Raw genomic sequence first — 21667 nt, forward strand, 5'->3', positions numbered from 1 at the left:
GACAAGCTTAACTCTCCAACATCCACTTCTCAGGAATATCCTAGCTCCATCCTTGTATGCAAACATCCTGTGACATATTCACCAAAAGATGCCAAATAGAAAAGCATTTTAAACAAAAGAGAATTAAGATGATGAAAAGTATACCCAGATGTTAGGCAAACTCAATGATCTCTTTGCCACAACATCAAGAAATATAAAAAACTGTACTGAAAGGCAACGCGCGCTCTACTAACCTGGGGGAAGAGAGAATATGTGGAATTGTCAATGGTGAATGAGTACAGAAACTCCCCGTCGTACCACATGCTCTTCCCCATGGGGGAATTCATTTTAGTCATAGCAAAGAGATGGGCGGGGTCACAGCAGTCTTCCATTTGTTTCCTAGGAGAGAAAACAGGGAGAGAGAAAAGAACAGCAGGTTAAGTGAGCAGTAGTCATCCACTTACCCTTCCCACAGTGCTATGCAGCCTCATCTCCATGCCAGCTCACAGACGCTTCAGCGTCTCCAGGGTGATTCAACTCCTACTAACTCACTTTCCCAACCATGCAAAGCACAGCTGCAATATTTCATGATTTTTACAAAGTTTAAGAAGAACACGTCAGCTCCCAGGTGCAGCTGAAATATGTCAAAAGGCAAAAAGAATCATCCTGGTTGCAGATTTGTTGACTGATTCAAACATCTGGGTCTACAAAGGGCCTGGAGAGTTAATTTTTGAAGACAGTTGAGCTACTGAGTCGCAGCAGAAATGCACCTGATGTCCTGCTCTTAACAAACCAGTGGTCACGTTCAGTGAGAAGGGCCGTAACACCAGCCACAGAGAATGCAGTGGCCCAAAAGAGGGTGAACTTCACAAAACTGAGGACAAGACTGGAGCACAACGCCCTAGCAAACCCTTTTGAGTAGAAATACAATGAAATGAGTGCTATGATCTCAGGCACTGTGAAAGCAAACTGCCTGCTCAGTGCTCACTGTTAGGCTCACAGGCCTCCTTGGGTCGAATTTTGTCTGGCCTCTCAGTGGGGTTTGCCATGGCTGAGCACCATGACCGTTGTGAAAGTCTGTCCTTGCTCCCTGAGGACCTGTAACACCAGCATCTCCCAGGCCATTGCACACCCCTGGGCTGGCTTGCAGGCCCCTCTCCTGCTTGCTCATTAAGTGTCAGTCATGTTCCTGTGCTTTGGGCACATTTACTTTACATAATCTTTATGTACTCCTCTCATTTATATATTCCTCTCATTAACAATCTGTCAGAACCCAAATCTGTTACTCATTGAGCTTTCATGAGTAAAAGCATCCTCCTCCTTCCACATCTCAGAAGACAAATACAACAAATGCTGCTATAAACCACTTATGAAATGCACTCCTGCATCTTTATTTATTTATTTAATTTGAAAGGCAGCTTTATAGAGAGAGGGAGTGTGGTGGAATGAGAAGGCTGTGCCAAGATGGCCGCTGGCAAGCGAGCATCAGTTACTCAGGAATGGCTTCAGAACCCACCTGGCAAAGGAGCCTGCCTGGCAACAGGCTGTGATTGGTTAGGGCACAGACCACCCCTTGACCAGATTGGCTGCCTCGGCTATATAAGCTGCTGTACCAACTGAAATAAACGAGTCCGCGGGCTGCTGGCCTCTTGGCCGCTTTCACCTGACTCCCGGGGTCTGTGTGGTGACTCTGCGCCTCTTGCCCCCACCGCGCTTCTCCTCACAGAACGAATCCACAGCAACATCTGGCACCCAATGTGACTGAGAGAGAGACAGAGTGTTGGACTTGGCAAGGTTCCCCCCTTGATTTTGGCAAGTAGGCCCCTCGGTGTTTTGTGTGCTGTTTGGCTCTATGAGGGTGAGCACAGAACCCCCTCCTACGCCCCTTTCCTTGTCCTTGTCCTTGGTCAAAGTGACCCCAGGTTAGGCACACACTGCCCAGAAGTGTAACACCACTTCTCAGCTCCTCCTTTTATTTTCGGCTCGCCTGGCAAATTCACATAAAAGACAGATCATCCCAGAATTCGGAACCAAGTCATCTTCCCTCACTCGAGAGAGGTGATCGGAGACACAGTGTGGGCATATGGCCTTGACCTAACAAATCAAGGAAGTTCCCCACTAAGCCCAGAACATACGTACGATCTGATATGCCACTGTCTGTCCATCTAACGTAGGGAACCCACTGCATAATGCCATCAGCAGCTAAGATGCTAGGAATTTGCTTTGTTATGGCAGCAGTGCTGTGCATGTCTTTCCTTTGGCTAGAGTTGGCATGGCGTGCTGCTCTTAAGTGCTCAAACATGGGAAAGGTACCCCCTTCTCAGAAGCCCACACTGATTACCAAACATTATGAATCTGTGAGTGCTAAGAGCCTGTCACTCCAGGCTTCTGCCTCACAGGCAACAGTGGATGACTGAGGGAGAGAGAGCTCCAACAGTGAAAATGCCGTGACAGCAGACAACGCAGCAATGCCTGCTCAGCCACCCCCAAGATATCTGTGGGATGAACTTAGATGACCTTGAGGCAGTAACCCATGCAAGGTTATCCCATCCACACCCAGTGAGGATCCCCACATTTGTGGCAGTCCCCGGGCACCCGAGGCTCTCAGGGCAGCTGCTAGATCCCATCCCACCCGCATGTTTGCCATTAATCTCAGAGCGGACACAGAATTCAGGCCCTGGATTCCAACGCCCATGAAAAGGCTTCTGCTAACCAGGGGCCGAGGATATATTGTGTCTTTCCAGAGAATGCGGGACAGCCCATTTGGGTACCAGCCAGAAACATCAAGCCTGCAACTAACAGCCAACCAGAACCAGCTGAACAAGACTGAGATTCCACCTTCTTAGCGGATGCACCTGCTACCGATTGTCAAGCTGCTGCCCTATCATCCTGCCCTGAGGAACTGCCCACAGCCACATCCGTTACTGTTTTATACCCCACTAACTCTGGTCAGCTACTCGAATGGCCCACAGCCTGTGTCGGTCATGCCGTTCCTGATTACCATTGTTCCTCATTCCTACCCCCATCTGAGCAACCACTCCTGTGGTCTCCCATTCTGAGTACTGGTTAGTCAACGGGTAAGATTCCCTGGGGGACAACCTAAGACAGGCACAGCTGCGTACAGAGACCACATGGAAATGGGGTCAACAATGGTGTGGCCAAGGATCATGCCTCCTGTTGCTCAAAAATAAATGAAAAGGGGGAAATGTGGTGGAATGAGAAGGCCATGCCAAGATGGCTGCTGGCAAGTGAGCATCAGTTACTCAGGAATGGCTTCGAACCCACCTGGCAACAGAGTCTGCCTGGCAACAGGCTGTGATTGGTTAGTTCCAAGACTGGAACTCCATGTGAGTCTCCCACATGAGTGGCAGGGGCCCAAGCATGTAGGCCATCTTCTGCCTCTTTCCCAGGCACGTCAGCTGGGAGCTGGATTGGAAATGGAAACATTTCAAGTCCAACGGGACTTGAATTGGTGCCCATATGGGATGCTAGCATCACAAGTGGTGGCTTAACCCACTGCACCACAAATCCAGCCCCACTTCCAGGACATCTTTAGCCACCTAAGAATAGAACATTAGAGCTGAAAGTAGAGTGAAAGACCTGACTTCAAATCCTGACTCTGCTTCTAACTCCATAACTAGGTAAAGTTACTGAGCTGCATAACTGGCCTCTGTAACCATTTTTGCATGAGTGACAATTCTGAGAATGCACACGTAGAGTATATGGTAAAAGCTCTTATATGTTAATGTGTCACTCCCACCCCCCCACTCATGGAGGAACGACACTGGACCCTGCGCTGTTCTCTTTGCCCGGCCCTTCCTGGGTTTGCTGCCGGTCCCCCTCCCTCGCCTCCGTGGAGGGGCGGCACCCCCGCCGCTTTCCCCGCTTCCGCGGAGGAGCGGCACACCGCTGGCTGGCTCTCTCGGGGGCTGCTCAGATGTTCCTCAGGTGTTCCTGGTGCATGTTGTCTCTCTCCTCCTTTATAGTCCTCTTCCACCAATCCCAACTCTGCTGCCCACACGCTGAGCATGCTACTCTCCTCCAATCAGGAGCAGGATCAGCTCCTGCAACTTGTTAGTTAAATTGGTGAGGCAGCTGTGTGGAAGTTGTTTACTCTCTCTCAGCACCATATGGTGGGAGATCAGATGCATAGAATCAGTCCTAGCAGTTCCAGTAATTTAGTCTAGTCTCGGTTGCTCCCCACAGTAATGTTGCTACTATTATTCCACAGTCCCAACCTTATTGTTGATGTGATTACACCTAGTCAGAGAGGCTGCAGATTTATTTAATTTGTTGTTTATTTATTTATGAAAGGTTGAGAGAGAGACACACACACACAACTCAGGGTTGGGCAGATTGAAGCCAGGAGCCTGGATCTCAACTTGGGTTTCCCAAGTAGGTGGCAGGGACCCAAGTCCCTGGGCTATCACCTGCTACCTCCCAGGGAGTCTATTACTAGAAAGGTGGAATAGAAAGCCCCAAACCCAGGCACTCCACTGTGGGATGCAGGCATCCCGAGCAGCACCTTAAATGTCCATCACATCCTACAGCTTTAGAGACCTGGTGGTCTGGGCTGGCCTCTGGGGCCTGGGGCAGCCACCCTCTCCCTGCCACACTGTGCTTTCTCCCATGCTCTCTGACACCTTGGTTGGTTCCTCACGGAAACCTTCAGAGGTTTCAGTGGGAAGGAAGACAGGGGAGAGGGCTCAGGAGGGATGCCTTCGTCTCACCAGAAGCTGTGGGAAGCAGGATCCCTTCTCACCAGCAGCACGTCCCCTGCCTTTTCTCCTCCACTACATTAATTATGCATGGCTTACCACTCAGGAAGCGCCTTGATCAGAAGCAGTGAAGACTGAGCATGAAGGGGCTAGCATTGTGGCATAGTAGGTAAAGCTGCAGGCCTGAAGCACCAGCATCCCATCTGGGTTCCAGTTGGAGTCCCAGCTGCTCCACTTCTGACCCAGCTTCCTGCTAACATGCCTGAGAAAGCAGCGGAAGATTGGCCTAAGTACCTGGGTGCCTGTACCTATGTGGGAGATGCAGTTCCATGCTCTTGCTTTCAGCCTGAATGTTGTGGCCATTTGGAGAGTAAACCAGCAGATAGAAGATCAATCTTTCTCTTTCTCTCTCTCTCTTTCTCTCTCTTTTTCTCTTTCACATAAATAACTAAATCTTGTTTAAAAAAAATTGCCATGAGCAATGTAAAACACTGAGAATGGTTTAAGGCTACTTTTAAAAATGAGGGGAGTTGGGGCTGGCGCTGTGGCATAGTGAGTAAAGCTGCTGCCTACAGTGATGGCATCCCATATGGGCACCGGTTCAAGTCCCAGTGCCAGCTCTCTGCTATGGCCTGGGAAAGCAGTTCAAGATGGCCCAAGTCCTTGGGCATCTGCACCCTCGTGGGAGACCATGAAGAAGCTCCTGGATCCTGGCTTTGGATCAGCATAGCTCTGGCTGTTGCAGCCATTTGGAGAGTGAACTAGCAGATGGACCACCTCTCTCTCTCTCTGCCTCTCTACACACAAAGAGATCTTCCATCCAAGAGTTCATACCCCAAAACCCCTAACAGCCAGGGCAGGGCCATGCCTAAGGTAGAACTTGGAAGTCTATCTAGGTACTTGAACCAGTCAAGTACTTGAGTCCATGCACATGAGAGACCTGGTTGGCGTTTCTGGCTCTGGCTTCAGCCTGACCCAGCCCTGGCTGTTGCAGATATTTGCAGAGTGAAACAGTGGATGGATCTCTCTCTTTCTCTCTGTCAAATAAATCTTGTTTTAAAATAAAATATTAAGAGAGTGTATGCTTGAAAGAAAACCTTAGGACAAATACTGCAGTATCTACCATGAAATATTTATAAATATTTATAAAGTTTTAGATATTATATAGAATAACCAAGATTAAAATTGTACAGTAATTGAAATCTTTGATGTACTAGCATTCAAAACATTAAACAAAATAACCTTTAAAAAAAGTACCTAATTATTCATTTATTTCAGGTAGACACTGGGGAAAAAAGTGTTCTAGGTGAGAACTATTCATAGCTTGTTATGAGAACTTAATAATCAAATGTCCAATTATCCCCAGAAAAAGTGACATGAGAAATAAAAACTCTAAACACAATATCCAGGAGGAATCATCTTTGTCCCAAACATAACAGGATTCCTCACGTCCCTCATGCTAGTTTTAGTCTTCTCTGTGGCACCTAGCACTATTTTCATACTATCTAGTTAATCTTATTCACAGTTTTGTTTATTCTCTGTCTTCCCAAGTCCTAGCATAGATGAGCAAACTTCAGAAAGTACATAAAATGTAATTAGAAGATAATTTGGGTACAAAAGTTGCTTAAGTCCATACTTAGGAATGGTATTCAAGCAGCTCATAGAAAACGTGTTATGAAAAGACTATGAATGGATTTAAAAATTTGCACCAGGATAGAATTATCTTTTATTTCCACATTCCATGTGCTTCTTGGAGTTCCCTTGTAAACACCGTGAGGGAAGGGATTTCTCTGTTCACTGCTGTATCCCCATCTCCTGAAATTGTGGCTGACCCACTAAAAACCTGCTTCACAGACATTTTCTAAAGGAATAAATCACCAATTGGAAAAGAGAGGACAGTGTTAAATAAGCAGAACCTCAATGCACAGTTTGTTCTTGCCAAACAGAATTCCAATTTACAAAGTCAATACTTATAGCTTTGGTTTATGGAGACTAAAGAACAAAACTTGTCAAAATTATGGCTGTGGGCCTGGCAAACATTTTCTGTAGATCAGGATGTCTGAGATTTGCTCAGCAGAGAATCCCAACTTCCCCACCCCGTGCACTGAACACGAGCCCAGGCCAGTAAGCACATTTCAGGACCGCAGACGTGCAAGCACAAGGACCACAGGGATAACCCACCAGATGACGAGGCTCACAAGTCATTTTTCCTTCACCATAACCATAATGTCAAACTTTCAAAAACTGACTTTTAAAAGGGTTTATGAATTTTCAGTTTCAATCTTGGCTCCCCAATGTTCTTCCGATTCTACTGATATCTGACTTTGGTCAGCATCTGAATTGGGGCATTTGTTCACAATACTGGCTTACTCATTGGCATAAGAGATCCAAAACACACACTCAGCGCAGAGTAAATATTTGTTTTCATCATTTTTTTTCCCATAAAAATCTCTTGAAGAGTGGGCAGGGAAAACACTGGCATTAGATTATTGTTTGAAATAATGCTTTCTCCCGATAAAAAGCAAAGTCTTTTCAAAGACTAATTTTCTGCATAATTTGCCATAACTACAAATACAGAAAAAAATAGCTTTGATCCACCAATTAAGACAGCAAATAATCTTGTATTTAGCAGCATTTTATTCACATTTGAAATCACCACATAATAAAGGAAAAGTGTTTGAAAGAAAGGTTGGTTAGTCCAGTGTGACTTTTTCATCTCTCTGGAAAAGACAGGGCAAACTGAAAGGAGAACCTCTGGAACACAAATATGTCAAATTTTAACATTTGGCCTTTGGCCAAAATGTGTATCCAATGCATTTCTTCCAGACTATTAAATCAATAGTCCTTATTGTGAACTGTCCTGAGCCAATTCCTAAAATTCCTTTTAGACCACTGTGTGTTGATGCCTCGAGTTAATGTCAGAGCCTCAGATTCAATTCCGAATGCACAGAGAATAGCTTTAAAACTGAGACGATACCAGAGCTCTTTCAAAAGTTCACAGAAAAACACAATTAAAAGACAAGTTTATTTTGGTGTAAAAAAATTTTGAGGGGCCAACGCTGTGGCATAGTAGGCTAAGCCTCCACCTGCAGTGCCAGCATCCTATATGGGTGCCAGTTTGTGTCCCGGATGTTCCTCTTCTGATCCAGCTCCCTGCTAATGGCCTGGGAAAGCAGTGGAAGATGGCCCAGGTGCTTGTGTGCCTGTACCCACAGGGGAGACCCAGAAGAAGCTCCTGGCTCCTGGCTTCAAATCCACTCTGGCCGTTACAGCCATCTGGGGAGTGAACCAAGAGATGGAAGACCTTTCTCTCTGTCTCTCCCTTGCTCTGTAATTCTACCTCTCAAATCAATAAATAATCTTTAAAAAAATTTTTTTGAACTCCATTTTTTTTTAAGTACACATTTTCCCCGAACTTTAAGGAGCCTTTGTACATACAAAGAACAAGGCATATTATGTGGTCTCAGTATTAATTTCACTTTCTTAATACTCAGATACCACATTACTCAATACTCAACTTGCCTCACAAAAATCCTAGTTGATAATGCTTTCTGGGATTAATTATTAATAGTTCCCCCTTGTACTCTCAAATATGTCCCTATTTGTATGACAAAATATACTCATATGTTCACCCTTTTAAGAATAGATGAAAAAAATTTGGCATTTAATAAAAGGACTTTTCTTTAAATGAAGAATGTGGTGACTCACACAGATGTCAGAAATATTTCTTACTCTCAACAACTAAATCATAGATCTCATAGAGATTGTGGAAGGTAGAGCTTGGGCCACATTATCCACCCACCCCACCAACTTAAAGAAATCTTTGTCTTAAATCATCAATTTTGAAGCAAGAGTCCAAGTCCCAAATCACTTGACTGCTCCCAGACATATTCTGTAGAGTTAGAATAACAACTCGCAGAAGTTGCTCTGAACAATTTCAGTGAACACTTACTTTCAGTCCTCCTAGTTCTGCTTACTGATCTATATAGCTCGAAAGATTGCACTATTATGCTCTGGAACTCAAGTAGCTGGAGAGGGAAGCAATGTTCCTTAGGCAAAGATGATACCTTCTGCTCACAATATGGTCCTCCACATTGGCTTACTCACTGGCCTAAGACATCCAAAATACACACTCAGTACAGGGTAGAGATTTGTTTTCATCCTTTTTTTCCATAAAAATCTCTTGAAGAGTGGGCAGGGAAAACACTGGCATTAGGTTATTGCTTGAAATAATGCTTTCTACAGACAAAATGCAAAGTCTCTTCAAAGACTAATTTTCTGCATAATTTGCCATAACTACAAATACAGAAAAAAACAGCTTTGATCCACTATTTAAGACAGCAAATAATCTTGTATTTAGCAGCATTTTATTCACATTTGAAATCACCACATAATAAAGGAAAAGTGTTCCAAAGAAAGGTTGGTTAGCACAGTGTGTGTTTTGCATCTCTCTGGAACAGGCAGGGCAAACTAAAAGGAGAACTTCTGAAACAAAAATATGTCAAGAAAAATATATAGAAATATATATATATGTATATAAAGTCTTATAATTTGACAAGAACACAAGATTATTTGAACTCAAGAATATAAATTTGTCCAGACAGATTTTCAACTTATGCTTACTGGCCAATACAACTAGAAACGTACCAGTATTATCCCTTGTGAATCACCTATTTTGCTAACTGGGAATGACAAGGCTCCTTTGGAAAGCACAATTCAATCAACAAATTGTCACTGAACAATTTCTATACGTACTAAGAAATTTCCCTCAAGTAGACTCTACAATTTTGATTCACCCATAATTTCTTAACATTATATGAGAAAATCCATTATACAAACTCTTTTTTTGGATTTTTCCCTCCATTGGAGAATGGAGACATTTGAAAGACAGAAAAATTTCCTATTACACATGTTTTATCTTTAACATAGAAATAATTTTATGGATAGTCCATTACACAATCACACCAAAAGTAAAGTAGGTATATAAAGGTACTGCAGGGGCCGGCGCTGTGGCGCAGTGGGTTAAAGCCCTGGCCTGAAGCACTGGCATCCCATATGGGCGCCAGTTCTAGTCCTGGCTGTTCCTCTTCTGATTCAGCTCTCTGCTATGGCCTGGGAAAGCAGAAGATGGCCCAAGTCTTTGGGGCCCTGCACCCACATGGGAGACCCAGAAGAAGCTCCTGGCTCCTGGCTTCGGTTCAGCGCAGCTCCGGCTGTTGCGGCCATCTAGGGAGTGAACCAGTGGATTTTAGACCTCTCTTTCTGTCTCTACCTCTCTTTATGTAACTCTGACTTTCAAATAAATAAAATAAATCTTAAAAAAGGTACTACAAAGGGGTCCAGGAAAATAGAATTCAAAGATGTTTATTTTGATGTAAAAAAGCTTTTAAATCCATGCATTTTTTTTCATAGTAGACATCTTCCATGAACTTTTTGGAATACCCTTGTAGACCCAATTTAGATAGCATGTTTTCAGGGCCCTGAAACACAAAACTTAGGTTTGTAAATATGTAATCAATCACTTTTGGAGGCCTGGGTAGGAATATAGGGACAGGGCAGGTGCATCTGCCCCAAGAGCGAGCTGGGAACTCATGATGGGAACAGTGAAAAACAGAGCCCAGATCGGAGCCACTGGACCACAGGTGAACACTTGTATGCCACTGGATTTCAGGCACTTGCCCAAGTTGCAGATGCTCCAAATTACAGGCACTGCTTTTCCATATAAGTTCACAGAGCAGGGTGGGATGCAACAGGGGTGCTTTATCCTATCATGGCCCACGAGTGGCCCAAACAGCACTGGGAGGCCAGACATTTTGTCTTATTAGACATCAGAACTCTACATGGACACACGTTTTCCTTCTTATTATACTGGCAACTGATCTGAGGTCATTTCTGTGAAAGATGAGCAAAGCAAATATAAAGAAGAAAGATGACAAACATCACATTCTTTCTAAGCTGCAAAACTGAATGATGGAGCAGAAAGACAGTCAAGAAAGTGGTCTATTTTATTTGGTAAAGTCCTGGAGCCCAGCTCCGCAGAGCTATCCCAGCTCCACTGCCTGCTAACTACATGACCTAACAGTAGCATCTGTCCTGAAATTTTCCCAGATCATCATTGTGTCTTTCATGATTCATGGCACACAGTTCTGGTATTTCTTGGAGTGAGAGTCAAAATTACTTTCCGAGAAAAATTCTGGCTTTGGGTTATGACCCCATTTTCGCGGGATAGAATTCTGTGTAAACACAAGTCAGGGTGTCTCAATTTTCTCTGCAGAATATTAACTGTGCCACATGCTTGTCTAAAACATACGGGTCTCTCTTTACCAAGCACAGGAAACCAGCATTTCAGGTTGTTAACAACCTTTGACTGTCATCCAGTTCCCATTCAGTGTATGGTTAAAGGACTGGGCATTTGGGATAAAGAGATGTGTTACCTCAATTTCCTCCTATGAGGTACAGTCTTTATATCCTTTCTCGGTATCAAATCTAATCACGAGCAAGTTAGCTATTTGCATTACCTAAAAGTAACTATTTTTAAACTCTCACTCTATAAAATCTCAGACGTGAATAAAGCTATTGTCCAGATCAAGTGTATCAATTCAGCTGACTGCTGGGAAAACAGTCAGCTAGGCATTTTCATCTCACCCACCCATCATCCCTCACCTTGTTGCTACGTTCTCTACATGCGTGCTCAATTTGGAACTGGTTTGTGAATACCAATGACCCCATCAGGATAGAAGAATGCAGAGGTAGTGAGAGCTGACAGCAACTATTAAGGAGATGCGTAGGCTTAAAAATGCAAACAAAAGTACAGATGATTTTTCTTTAACTGGAAGCATTGAGAAAATAAAGGCATTACAAGTGTAGAGAGAATGAGTCACTTAACAAAGAGTGAATAAAGAAACAATTTGCCAAAGGGGAGGAAACTGAGAGATGAAATGGAAATTTTTTCTCTTCTAGTTTTTCAATGAGATAAGCAGAGGCTGAAAACGTAGTGACCAGATAAATGTACTGTGGTACACCTGGTGCTTGGAGATGAACAACACTGCCTGTAACGAGAAATACAGAAATGTTTGAGTCTATTGCCAAAGAAAAACTATGATGTCAAATGCCTTCTGACCACACAGTGTAGTGGTGGGGAGCTGTTAGACTTTTTCAAGGAGCAGATGGCCCAAGTCCTGCTGATGAAATGTATTCTTTATGTTCAAGGTCACTGTGACTGCACAACACAGGGGACAGGAGAGCAATCTAAGGAATTCCTCCCAACATCTCAGGAGATGATGAAAGGAAGTGGGAAGTGCTGACTCATCTTAAAATGCCTCAAAATCCTTCAGTGCAAACAAAAATTAGCCATCTTGGAAAAATTTATCTAGCTGACTATGTGCTGAAAAGTTGAAGAAAATACTTTATAAGGACATCCTGAAACTGCCTTGAAACTATTATTAGAATTCCATTAGATAATAGTTTATGGAAGTGTTTTGGGGAACACAAGGTTAAAATCTTCGTGGTCATCTTGCCCTTAAAACAAGTTTTGAAACTATCATCTATGTGGAAGTCAAAAAGCCTCTGAATGAATGAACCACCCTGTAGAAGAGTCAGCACCAAGTTACTTTACAAATCTGTGCTTTAATTGAGGGTGAATTAAAAAAAAAAAAAAAAGCTTTGCAAGAAGAGAATTTAATTTTCAGTAAAATTAAAGTTGAAAATAATGTTTATCATCTATCTGGGTCTTAATTATAAGCATGAGCATTTAGCAATCTCCACAAATCCAGTGTCTAATTACATAAAATTCAATGCTTCTACTTATCTCACAATGAGAATTAATTTGACCCATTCCATGTGGCTTTGGCCTGAGCCATCAGGAAGTTCAGAAGTGAACACAGAATTTACAAGATTGTCCCAGTCTCAGCTCTGGGGACTATGATCCTGCTCCTCTGTATTAATAGTTCCTTCAAAAACATCAGTGTGCTATATTTTTTAATTTTATAAATTTATAATTTTAAACATTCAATCACTGAGCACTTGGTATTGCCAGATATTGTTCTAGAGACTGAGATACTCTCTGGCAGTCAACAAGGCTTGTTTTTCTTTTTCTTTGTAGTATATAATGTCATCCTGGGGCAGCCTCTAATCTATTTCCTTTTTCTGTTTTAAAGCATTACCATTTATTTAAAAGGCAGAGAGACGAGGGAGAGAGAGAAAGAGAGATCTACCATCCACTGGTTCACTCCTCAAATGGCCACCGCAGCCGGGGATGGGCCATGCAGAAGCCAGGATCCAGGAACTCCATCTGGCTCCCATGTGGGCAGCATGAGCCCAGGCATATAAGCCAGCCTCTGCTGCCTTCCCAGGTACATTAGGAGAGAACCGGAATAGAACTGGAGCATCCAGGACCTGAACTGACACTTACATGAGATGCTAGTGTCGCAGGAGGTGGCTTAACCAGTTGGACCACAACACTGACTCTTCTACTTGAGCCTGTGAAAGTTGAAAGCATTTCCTAGTTTGGCTGGGTATAAAATTCTAAAAAGTTTACACAGAACCGTCCCCAAATTTTGAAGGCATTATCCACTGTTTTGTGACTTCAAGCATTTCTGTTGTGAAATAGGTATCATTTTATATCTAATCATTTAATTATATTCATTTTTCTTTATGAATTTTTTCAGATTTATTTTTTAATTTGAAAGGCAGAGTGACACAGAAAGAAAATAAAGAGAAAGAGTTTTTCTATCCCTAGTTCACTCCCCAAATGGCTGTAATGGCCAGGGCCAAAGCCAGGAGCTTGGAAATCCATCTGGGTCTCCCACATGGCAACAGGGGCCCAAGGACTGGGCCATATTCTGCTGCCTTCCCAGGAGCATTAGCAGGGAGCTGAATCACAAGTGCAGCAGCAGGGACGTAAACAGGTGCTGTATGGGATGTCAGCATCACCAGGAACACTTGTGTAACTCACTGTACCACAACACAGGCCCCAGTTTTGTTAAAATCCTAACTTAGGGGCCCTGAGATTTCAGTGAAGTACCTTCAATAATATCTTTTTGCACTCACTGCACCGGACACTTGGTGGTCCCTTGCAACCAGGAAACAGGTTAAGCTCTATAAACACCCTTTGATTATTTCTTTACAACTTTCAACTCCTTTTCTTTTATGTTTCTTTTTCAAGAATTCCTTTTATCCAAACATTGTACCTTTCTCTCATTTTCTGCTCTTTATTTTTCCTTCCTCCTTTTTGGGTAGTGTTTTCCTAAACATTATTTTGCAAATGTTTCTATTGACATTTTAATTTCCATTATCAGATTTTTAACGATAAAAAAATTCCTTGGTTAGCTTTCAAAAGTTCTATTTTCATAGCTTCCTATTTTTGTGAATGCAATCCATTTTCTTTGGAAAGATCAGAACTATACCCTTGTTAAGTTTTCTTCTATTTCCTGCATTGTCTGTTTCCTGGGGGTTTTTTGGTTTGTTTTTTTCTACTAGTTGGTTTGGTGTCTTTCATGTCAAAGGCCTTCTAGAAATATTTCTGATTGATCCACAGCTGTCCATCTCCACTGGAAAATGGGGCACTACAGAGCCCACTGGGAGCTGTTTAGGGCTCTGTGGTGCTTTTCCAGGGCTTCCTCAGATGCTCATTGGCAGGTCCCAACCACTTCACTTGGAATCCCCAAGTGCTGGCCGCCACAGTCTTGTCCTGAACTAGTCAGTTGGCCCAGAAAGGAGTACTGTGGATTTCTTGGTAAGGTTTAAGCCTAAGTGAGATTAAAACCTTGGTAAGGTTTGCTCATGTCCTGGGTGCTAAGTTAAAAGGGAGCTGCAGTTTTGCCGTGAAGTACAGAGCCTTTCCCCTTATTCCCTGCTTTAGACTGATGTCCCAAGTCCACAGCTTCTGGGTCATCTCCAGCAATGGCAAGTCGTGGCAGGTGAACGTGCGTGGTCAACACATTCACTTCCGAGTCTTGGCGCCTCAGGCATTCCGCAGCGTGAAGCGACTTCATGTTTCAGATTTCTGTGCTCCCTGTCAGCTATCACGGGGCCGCCTGCGTCTCCTCTCCTCAAATGTTGTTGATCTCTTAGGTCTGTCAGTGTCCCCTCTCCCATTAGCCTATTTGTTTACTCTTCTCATTTTATTAGTCTTAGAAGAGGGACAAGGAAACTACAAGCCAAGAGGCAGCATCCTCTCCAATGTTTAACTTATTTAATTTCTTTGTCTATGATTTCACTAACATTTCAAAATTTATTGACTTATTTATTTTTATTTGAAAGGCAAAGAGACAAAGATCTTCTACCCACGGGCTCACTCCTCCACACCTAAGTCAAGATTTGGTAATTCAATCCAAGTTTCCCACATCGATGGCAGTGGGCCAAGTACTTGAGCCATTACCTGCTGCCTCCCAAGGTGCACATTAGCAGGAAGCTGGAATAGGAATCAGAGCCAGGACCCAAATCCAGGCACTCCAATATGAGATGCAGGCATCTTACCTGCTGTGCCAAACACCAGCCCCTGTGTTCTGACTCTCAAACACACGAAGTACTAAAAAATTACTGAAAGACTGCCAAGAAAATTTTGATGGTGGTTCCTTCAAAGAGAATGGAAATGGAAAATGAGGGCTTACAGGAACTTCTTTCATCTTACATATTTCTACACTTGTTTCATGTAGTGAACTTGTATTACTCTATCATTTTATATCTGATTAATTTGAAAAGCTATTACAAATGAAAAATAGATGCTGTCATATAAAAATCTAGAACATGTAAAAAAAAGATAAAGAATTTTAAGTTAAAATTTAAAAATAACACAACGATGATCTTGATGTTATGTTCTCAGATGCTGTTTAAAATTGACAAACATTTACACCAATCAGTCCTGCTGGCTTTCTGGCATCTTCAGATGCCCCTTTTTGGCTAGATCCTCAACTCCTGCCCATTCAACACTAATTTCTGTCTTGGAGTCAAATTTTCTCAAATAAGCTCCCTCTTCAAGATATGAGCAACTCTATGAGGATTACTGCAAACAGAACTATCTCAAAACAGTGACTTTCTCTACTTCTTTGCCACCCTTTTCTCCCAAACCTTTACTAAAACTGCCCTCTCCAAGGCCTTTGAAGACATCCAAACAACTCAATCTAATCAAATGGCCTTACTCATCCCGAGCGCTCAGCATTTCACAGGGCTGGCCGACTCCTTCCTTCTCACAAGCTTCCCCAGCCTGAACACCTATCTCCTCTCTTGGGACACCATCTCAAGGTTCCAGCACTGAGTTCTCTGCATTTTTATTCTAATCAGAATCAAGGGCTGAGTCACAGTCCCATTCCTTATACACATCTCCACAGAGCTAACAGTATCTCCAGGGGAGACAGAAAAGAGAACAGATCCACAGTGGACCACCAGCACTCCTCTAAAGTCAGAGGGTGGGGTGGGGTGAGGTACACGGCCAAAGCAGGACCCAGGGGCAAAGAAGAAGAAATTCACAGAAACTTTCGGTTCATACAACACACGAGACACTAGGCCACACCCTTCAACAAAACCATCTCATGAGTTAGGTATTCCCTCTTTATAGCACTTAACAAGCAACACAGAACAAAGCAATGAGCCAGGTTACCTGACAAGCCAACCAGCACGGCGTCATGAGAACAGAGGCTCTGTGGCCACACGGCTTCCAGTCCCCACTTACTGCTGAGCACTCGACTCTGGCTTCCACTCTTCCCTTTCATAACATGGGGACAAAACTCATCCATTATAAATGAAAGAATTACGGGTGAGCTGTACAGGGGAGCGGTGCACACGGAGAGCCCATAAATAGCTGAGATGATTGCTACTCTGACTCTACGCACGCCAGTTAGCTTCATCTTCAAGGGGGACTTAGGGAAGTCAAGGGAAGTGATAATTTCAACAGCTCACGTCTCAAGGAACAGATCCATGGCCAGGCCCCTAGTAAGCGTTAGAGCTCTCTGCAATTCTCTACGGACACAGGCACACCTCTGAGAAAGCCAAGAGGCAGGTCCCCCCCCCCCCCCCCCGTGAAGGAGCAAAGGTTAACGAGGGGCTGGCACTCAGGCGTAGTGGGCTAAGCCTCCACCTGCAGAGCCGACATCCCATATGGACACCGGTTCAACTCCCAGCTGCTCTTCTTCCGATGCAGCTCTCTGCTATGGCCTGGGAAAGCAGTTGAAGATGGCCCAAGTCTTTGGGCCCCTACACCCATGTGGGAGATCTGGAATAAGCTCTTGGCTCTTGGCTTCAGGTCGGCGGAGCTCTGGCCATTGCAGCCAATGCAGCCAATTGGGGAGTGAACCAGCAGTTGGAAGACCTCTCTCTCCATCTCTGCCTCTCCCTCTCTGTGTAACTCTATCAAATAAATAAATAAATAAATAGGTTAATGAAATAACTCATCTTGGGCATCTTGTGAGCTGGGAAACTGCTGGGCCTAGGGACTCCTACTGCATAGGGACCACACATCTCCAAATAGCAGTGTTTGGATCACCCTGGACTCTAGAAGCCGGGCCTATGCTTTCTGGATATGTTGTTGTAAAAAAAAATTTTTTTAAGACAAAAAAAACAATGTGTGTTTTTGAAATAAATGTAATAACCACAAGGCCAGGCACCATAAGCTCTGTGGATTTAGAAAGATCAGACTATAAAATGCTGAAACTCCTCCATACACATCTCAGAGAAGGCCGTCCATTCCTCTCCCATAAAAATAAATAAAAATGCGATCACCAATATGGTAACCCAAAACAAAGGGACTAAAGAAAAACACAGGCTGACCCAAAAAGCTGAGAGGAGTATTACAGTCCATGGGAGCATTGCAGACGGCAGCTGCACACTGTTCCCAGACACTCTGATAATGGAGAACGTAATTAGTTTTCCTCGGCAAAGAAAAATAGAAGAACCGATGAGGTCAAAACCCATAAATTAATTCAATTCAATGAGTGTTTGTTTGAATAAATCCCATGTACTTGAAACTGAGGGTCACAGACGACGTAAAAGACACAGACAAAAGGCCTGAAGGGTGCTCAGGCGATCACCTGCTCATTCGTTCACGCATCTATTACATATTTATGATGCTCTGAGTGCCTGGGCACTGAGTATGGGCAAAGCTCTGGGGAGGCAGGGAAATACACACAGTGTCTGAACACATGGTCTGCCTGTAAGAGAGGTGGCAGCTGAGCCAGCCCACCGTAGTTCTCACCACGGAAAAAGATAACAGGACAGGCGGGCGGTGTGCAACAGAGCAGGTGGAGCGAGATGGAACACTTTCTAAGGTCAAGGCATTCATAGCACTTATTCAGGCAGGTAGAACTCTGGCAACGAGAGCAAAGGAGAGAATTCCTGACGGAGGGGACATCGTGCGTAATGGCGCAGTCCCCCAAACACCACTGGCCAGTGACAGTGGACTGGTAGTTCTTCAAAAGTCTTTGGAAAAGTGAGGAAGACACAGGTAAAGAGTAGTGAGATTTTCATACTGCACGTGCATTAATGGCCTTTATTCTGAAATGCGTCCTTTCTACTTCCTGAGGTTAACACAGAAGTAATTTTATGAAATGGTGCTCTCTCCTAACGACCTTGCCTGCCAAAACACAAAATTATTTATTTGGCAGTTTTCTGGTTGATTAAATCCCAAATTTGGGGAACTCTGAACAGGTTGTATTAGCACAGCCACCACTACTTGGCATGATCCATAAGCAGAGTACACACGGCAGATAAATCTGCAGAGTTTACATCGGAGATTGAATTCAGAAAGTCTGCAGGGACCCATGCTGAAGGGAATGAGACTAAGAAATTTAGATTTAATCCCTGTAGGCAGAAAGGGGGAGGGTGACCTTCAAAAGGGTGAGGCATGAGCAGGTGTTCAGAGAGCAAGGCACTTACTTTGTCTGGTGCTCCAGAGAAAAATGCTGATGCCGGTAACCCCACCCCCACCTACCCAGACTTGTGGGCACTTAAGTCAAATCTAGATGAGCTGATGAAATTCTCCATAAATCCTAGGGTAATATCTAGAGGGTCAATGTCGGGTCCGCAGGCTCCTCTAAATAAATGATATCTACTAACCGGCCTTCAAATCCCGCCTCCTGGCTCCTTTTCCTGGGACACTCTTGGTCAGGACACTGGGCCAGAGGGTCCTCTTGATGGGATGTGAAGTAATGAAAGCAGGCCCATCCTTGGGTTCTGCACATCTTCCCACAGACTGTGATGTTTATTGGTGACAGGAGAACAGCTCCAAACAATTTTCCAAATTAATTTTTAAGAGTTATTAACATTTAGAATTTATACAGTAGAGTTAACACATTTTTAGAGTTCAAAAAGAATTCTCAGTGAAAGAGGCCTGGCTGCTGGGCAATACTGGCAAGAGAACAATGTCTCCTTTTGTACATGGACACATGCACGGTTCTGAAATTCCCACAATTGTCAGGAAAGACACTTTTTTTAATAAGTGCATCATCAGTGTAGTGGGGAATTAGCCATGACTTTCAACTCCGCTTGTTGGTAAATATAAATTACTTTAGTCATTTCCAGATTAACTAAAAAGCAGATTATGTTAAGTAGGGGCATAACAGAAATGGAAAAAATACAAATTTATAAAAATAATTTGATATTTAGTTTCCTGAAAAGCCTTGAAGCAATTATTGTGAAAATTCCACACTTTACTAAATCATATTCTTTTTTTAATCATTTTTTTATTTAGTAAATATAAATTTCCAAAGTACAGTTTATGGATTACGATGGCTTCCCCCCCATAATTTTCCTCCCACTCGCACCCCTCCCATCTCCCGCTCCCTCTCCCATTCCATTCACATCAAGATTCATTTTCAATTATCTTTATATACAGAAGATCGACTAAATCATATTCTTTTTGATGCTTACATCTTCCCAAAAGTTTTAATCAGAACTTTTTTTATTAACTAACTTGGCAAAAAAAAAATTAGTTTTTTCCAGGTTACTGATACAACTCTTTGCTGTACAGAGATGAGAATCCTCACTGACAATATTTTATGTGATATTTTCTGAACAACTTTAATTTCAGACCTATCTGTATTCTCTCCAGCTCAAATATGAATCATTCATAAATGTGCTGGTATACTCACAGCTCATGATTAAGAGGTTCCAAAGGCAGGCTATTCTGAAAAGGAATACCAGCCTATCTCTTACTGCATATGAGGCTGTGGCCATGTTTGATATCCTCTGTAAGCCCCAGTTTCCTCAACTGGAAAACAGCATTAAGATAGTGCCTGCTCATACATTAACAGAGAGAACTGAGATCATACTGATAAATCCCTTGGCATGGAAACTGTCAACATTTCTCAAAGTTCACCTTGATTATGATACTCATGTGAGTTCATTTCTTCAATTTGTAGTGAAAATGGGTGAGATAACAGGACAAGAAAGCTCAGAGCACTGAGGCCATCAGATAAACACACTTCAGTTTGGCCAATAAAGCAAAAGGAAGAAACACTGGAGGAGTTATTTCCACACGTTAGAAACCATCAGGGCTAGAAAACGGGACAGGATCCAAAGGACAGGATTCTACCTGGTGCCAAGGGCCTGCGTGTCCATGTGTCCCTGAAATCATCCTATTTCCGTGAACCAAAACAACAAAGCTAGATATCCCCAATGTTCAACAACAAAGAACCATTGGAATACGTACTTAATGCTACCACACTGATGAATTTATGCATAAGCTCACCTTGCCAAATTTTATAGTAAGTGCTTTAAATTTCACACAGGTGCTGTTATAGCTGGAATGTGCTAAGAATGCATACGGAGCCAAGGGCATGTGTTGCCAGCGGGCAGGTATCCCGGGCCATATGGACTGACCAATCAGTGGTCAGAGACCTGGCACCAGCAGACATGCTCTACTTCTGCCCTGGTATTTGCTCATAACGCAAAGTTAGAGATTTCCATTTTACGAAATGTCTGTGATAGTTGCTGCATGTCTATGTTGCAAAGCATTGTGGGGCTTAGCATGCACATGGAGTATGCCCTTGGTGATCCTTACAGTACTGAGTATACTGTAAGTGCTGAGCTGAGAAGGGATGAAGGAAGGACTAAGGGAGTCAGGAACCTCTAGGATCCATCCAAACCTTGCTAGCTCTGGAACACCAGTAACCACGCACACAGGACCAGAGCAGAGGAACTGACAACGTGGCTATGTGACAACAGTCTAGCCTTATACTCTTTTTTTTTTTTTTTTTTTTTTTGACAGGCAGAGTGGACAGTGAGAGAGAGAGAGACAGAGAGAAAGGTCTTCCTTTTGCCTTTGGTTCACCCTCCAATGGCCGCCGCAGCCAGTGTGCTGCGGCCGGTGCACCGCGCTGATCCCATGGCAGGAGCCAGGTATTTATCCTGGTCTCCCATGGGGTGCAGGGCCCAAGTACTTGGGCCATCCTCTACTGCACTCCCTGGCCACAGCAGAGAGCTGGCCTGGAAGAGGGGCAACCCGGACAGAATCCGGTGCCCCGACCGGGACTAGAACCCGGTGTGCCGGCGCCACAAGGCGGAGGATTAGCCTAGTGAGCCACGGCGCCAGCCCTAGCCTTACACTCTTGCCCTACCCTCCTCCACACACATCAGTACTAGCATTCATCATAGCCTTCAAGCCATCAAAATGCTCTCAGGTAGAGTTATCCCACATAATTGAACTATACCAACCCAAAAGGGAGACGGAAGTTTGCCAGCATGTCACTTAACATGAGTCTTCAGCCTCTTAATTCACGCCATGGTGGTGACGGCTTGCACTGGAGCACCTAGAGAGAGGGACACTTGAACACAACTCAACACATAAGTGCGCCAAAAGCTATGGAGACACACTGAGCCCACCTCACAACTGGGGGTGGAGGGTGGGGAGGAGAACATCAAAAGAAAAAATAATGAAATGTAACTGGTTCAACCATCAGAAGAAAACTCAGTTCCAGCCCAGATTCCACGACGGAGTGCGAGTGCCTCAGTAGTGTAAAATGTGCCTGTTCACCTCGTTT

The 21667-nt window shown here is 43.7% G+C and overlaps 1 protein-coding gene across 1 annotated transcript in view; it reads right to left on the bottom strand.

Moving 5' to 3' along the window:
• ST8SIA1 (ST8 alpha-N-acetyl-neuraminide alpha-2,8-sialyltransferase 1) overlaps window positions 1-21667 on the bottom strand; it is a 140796-nt gene that overhangs the window by 97835 nt on the left and 21294 nt on the right. The window contains exon 2 of the mRNA XM_002712716.5: window positions 234-378. Coding sequence (XP_002712762.1) covers window positions 234-378 — 145 coding nt within the window. The remainder of the gene's footprint in view (window positions 1-233; window positions 379-21667) is intronic.

This window comes from Oryctolagus cuniculus, chromosome 9, assembly GCF_964237555.1.
Source record: "Oryctolagus cuniculus chromosome 9, mOryCun1.1, whole genome shotgun sequence".
Lineage (NCBI taxonomy): Eukaryota > Metazoa > Chordata > Mammalia > Lagomorpha > Leporidae > Oryctolagus > Oryctolagus cuniculus.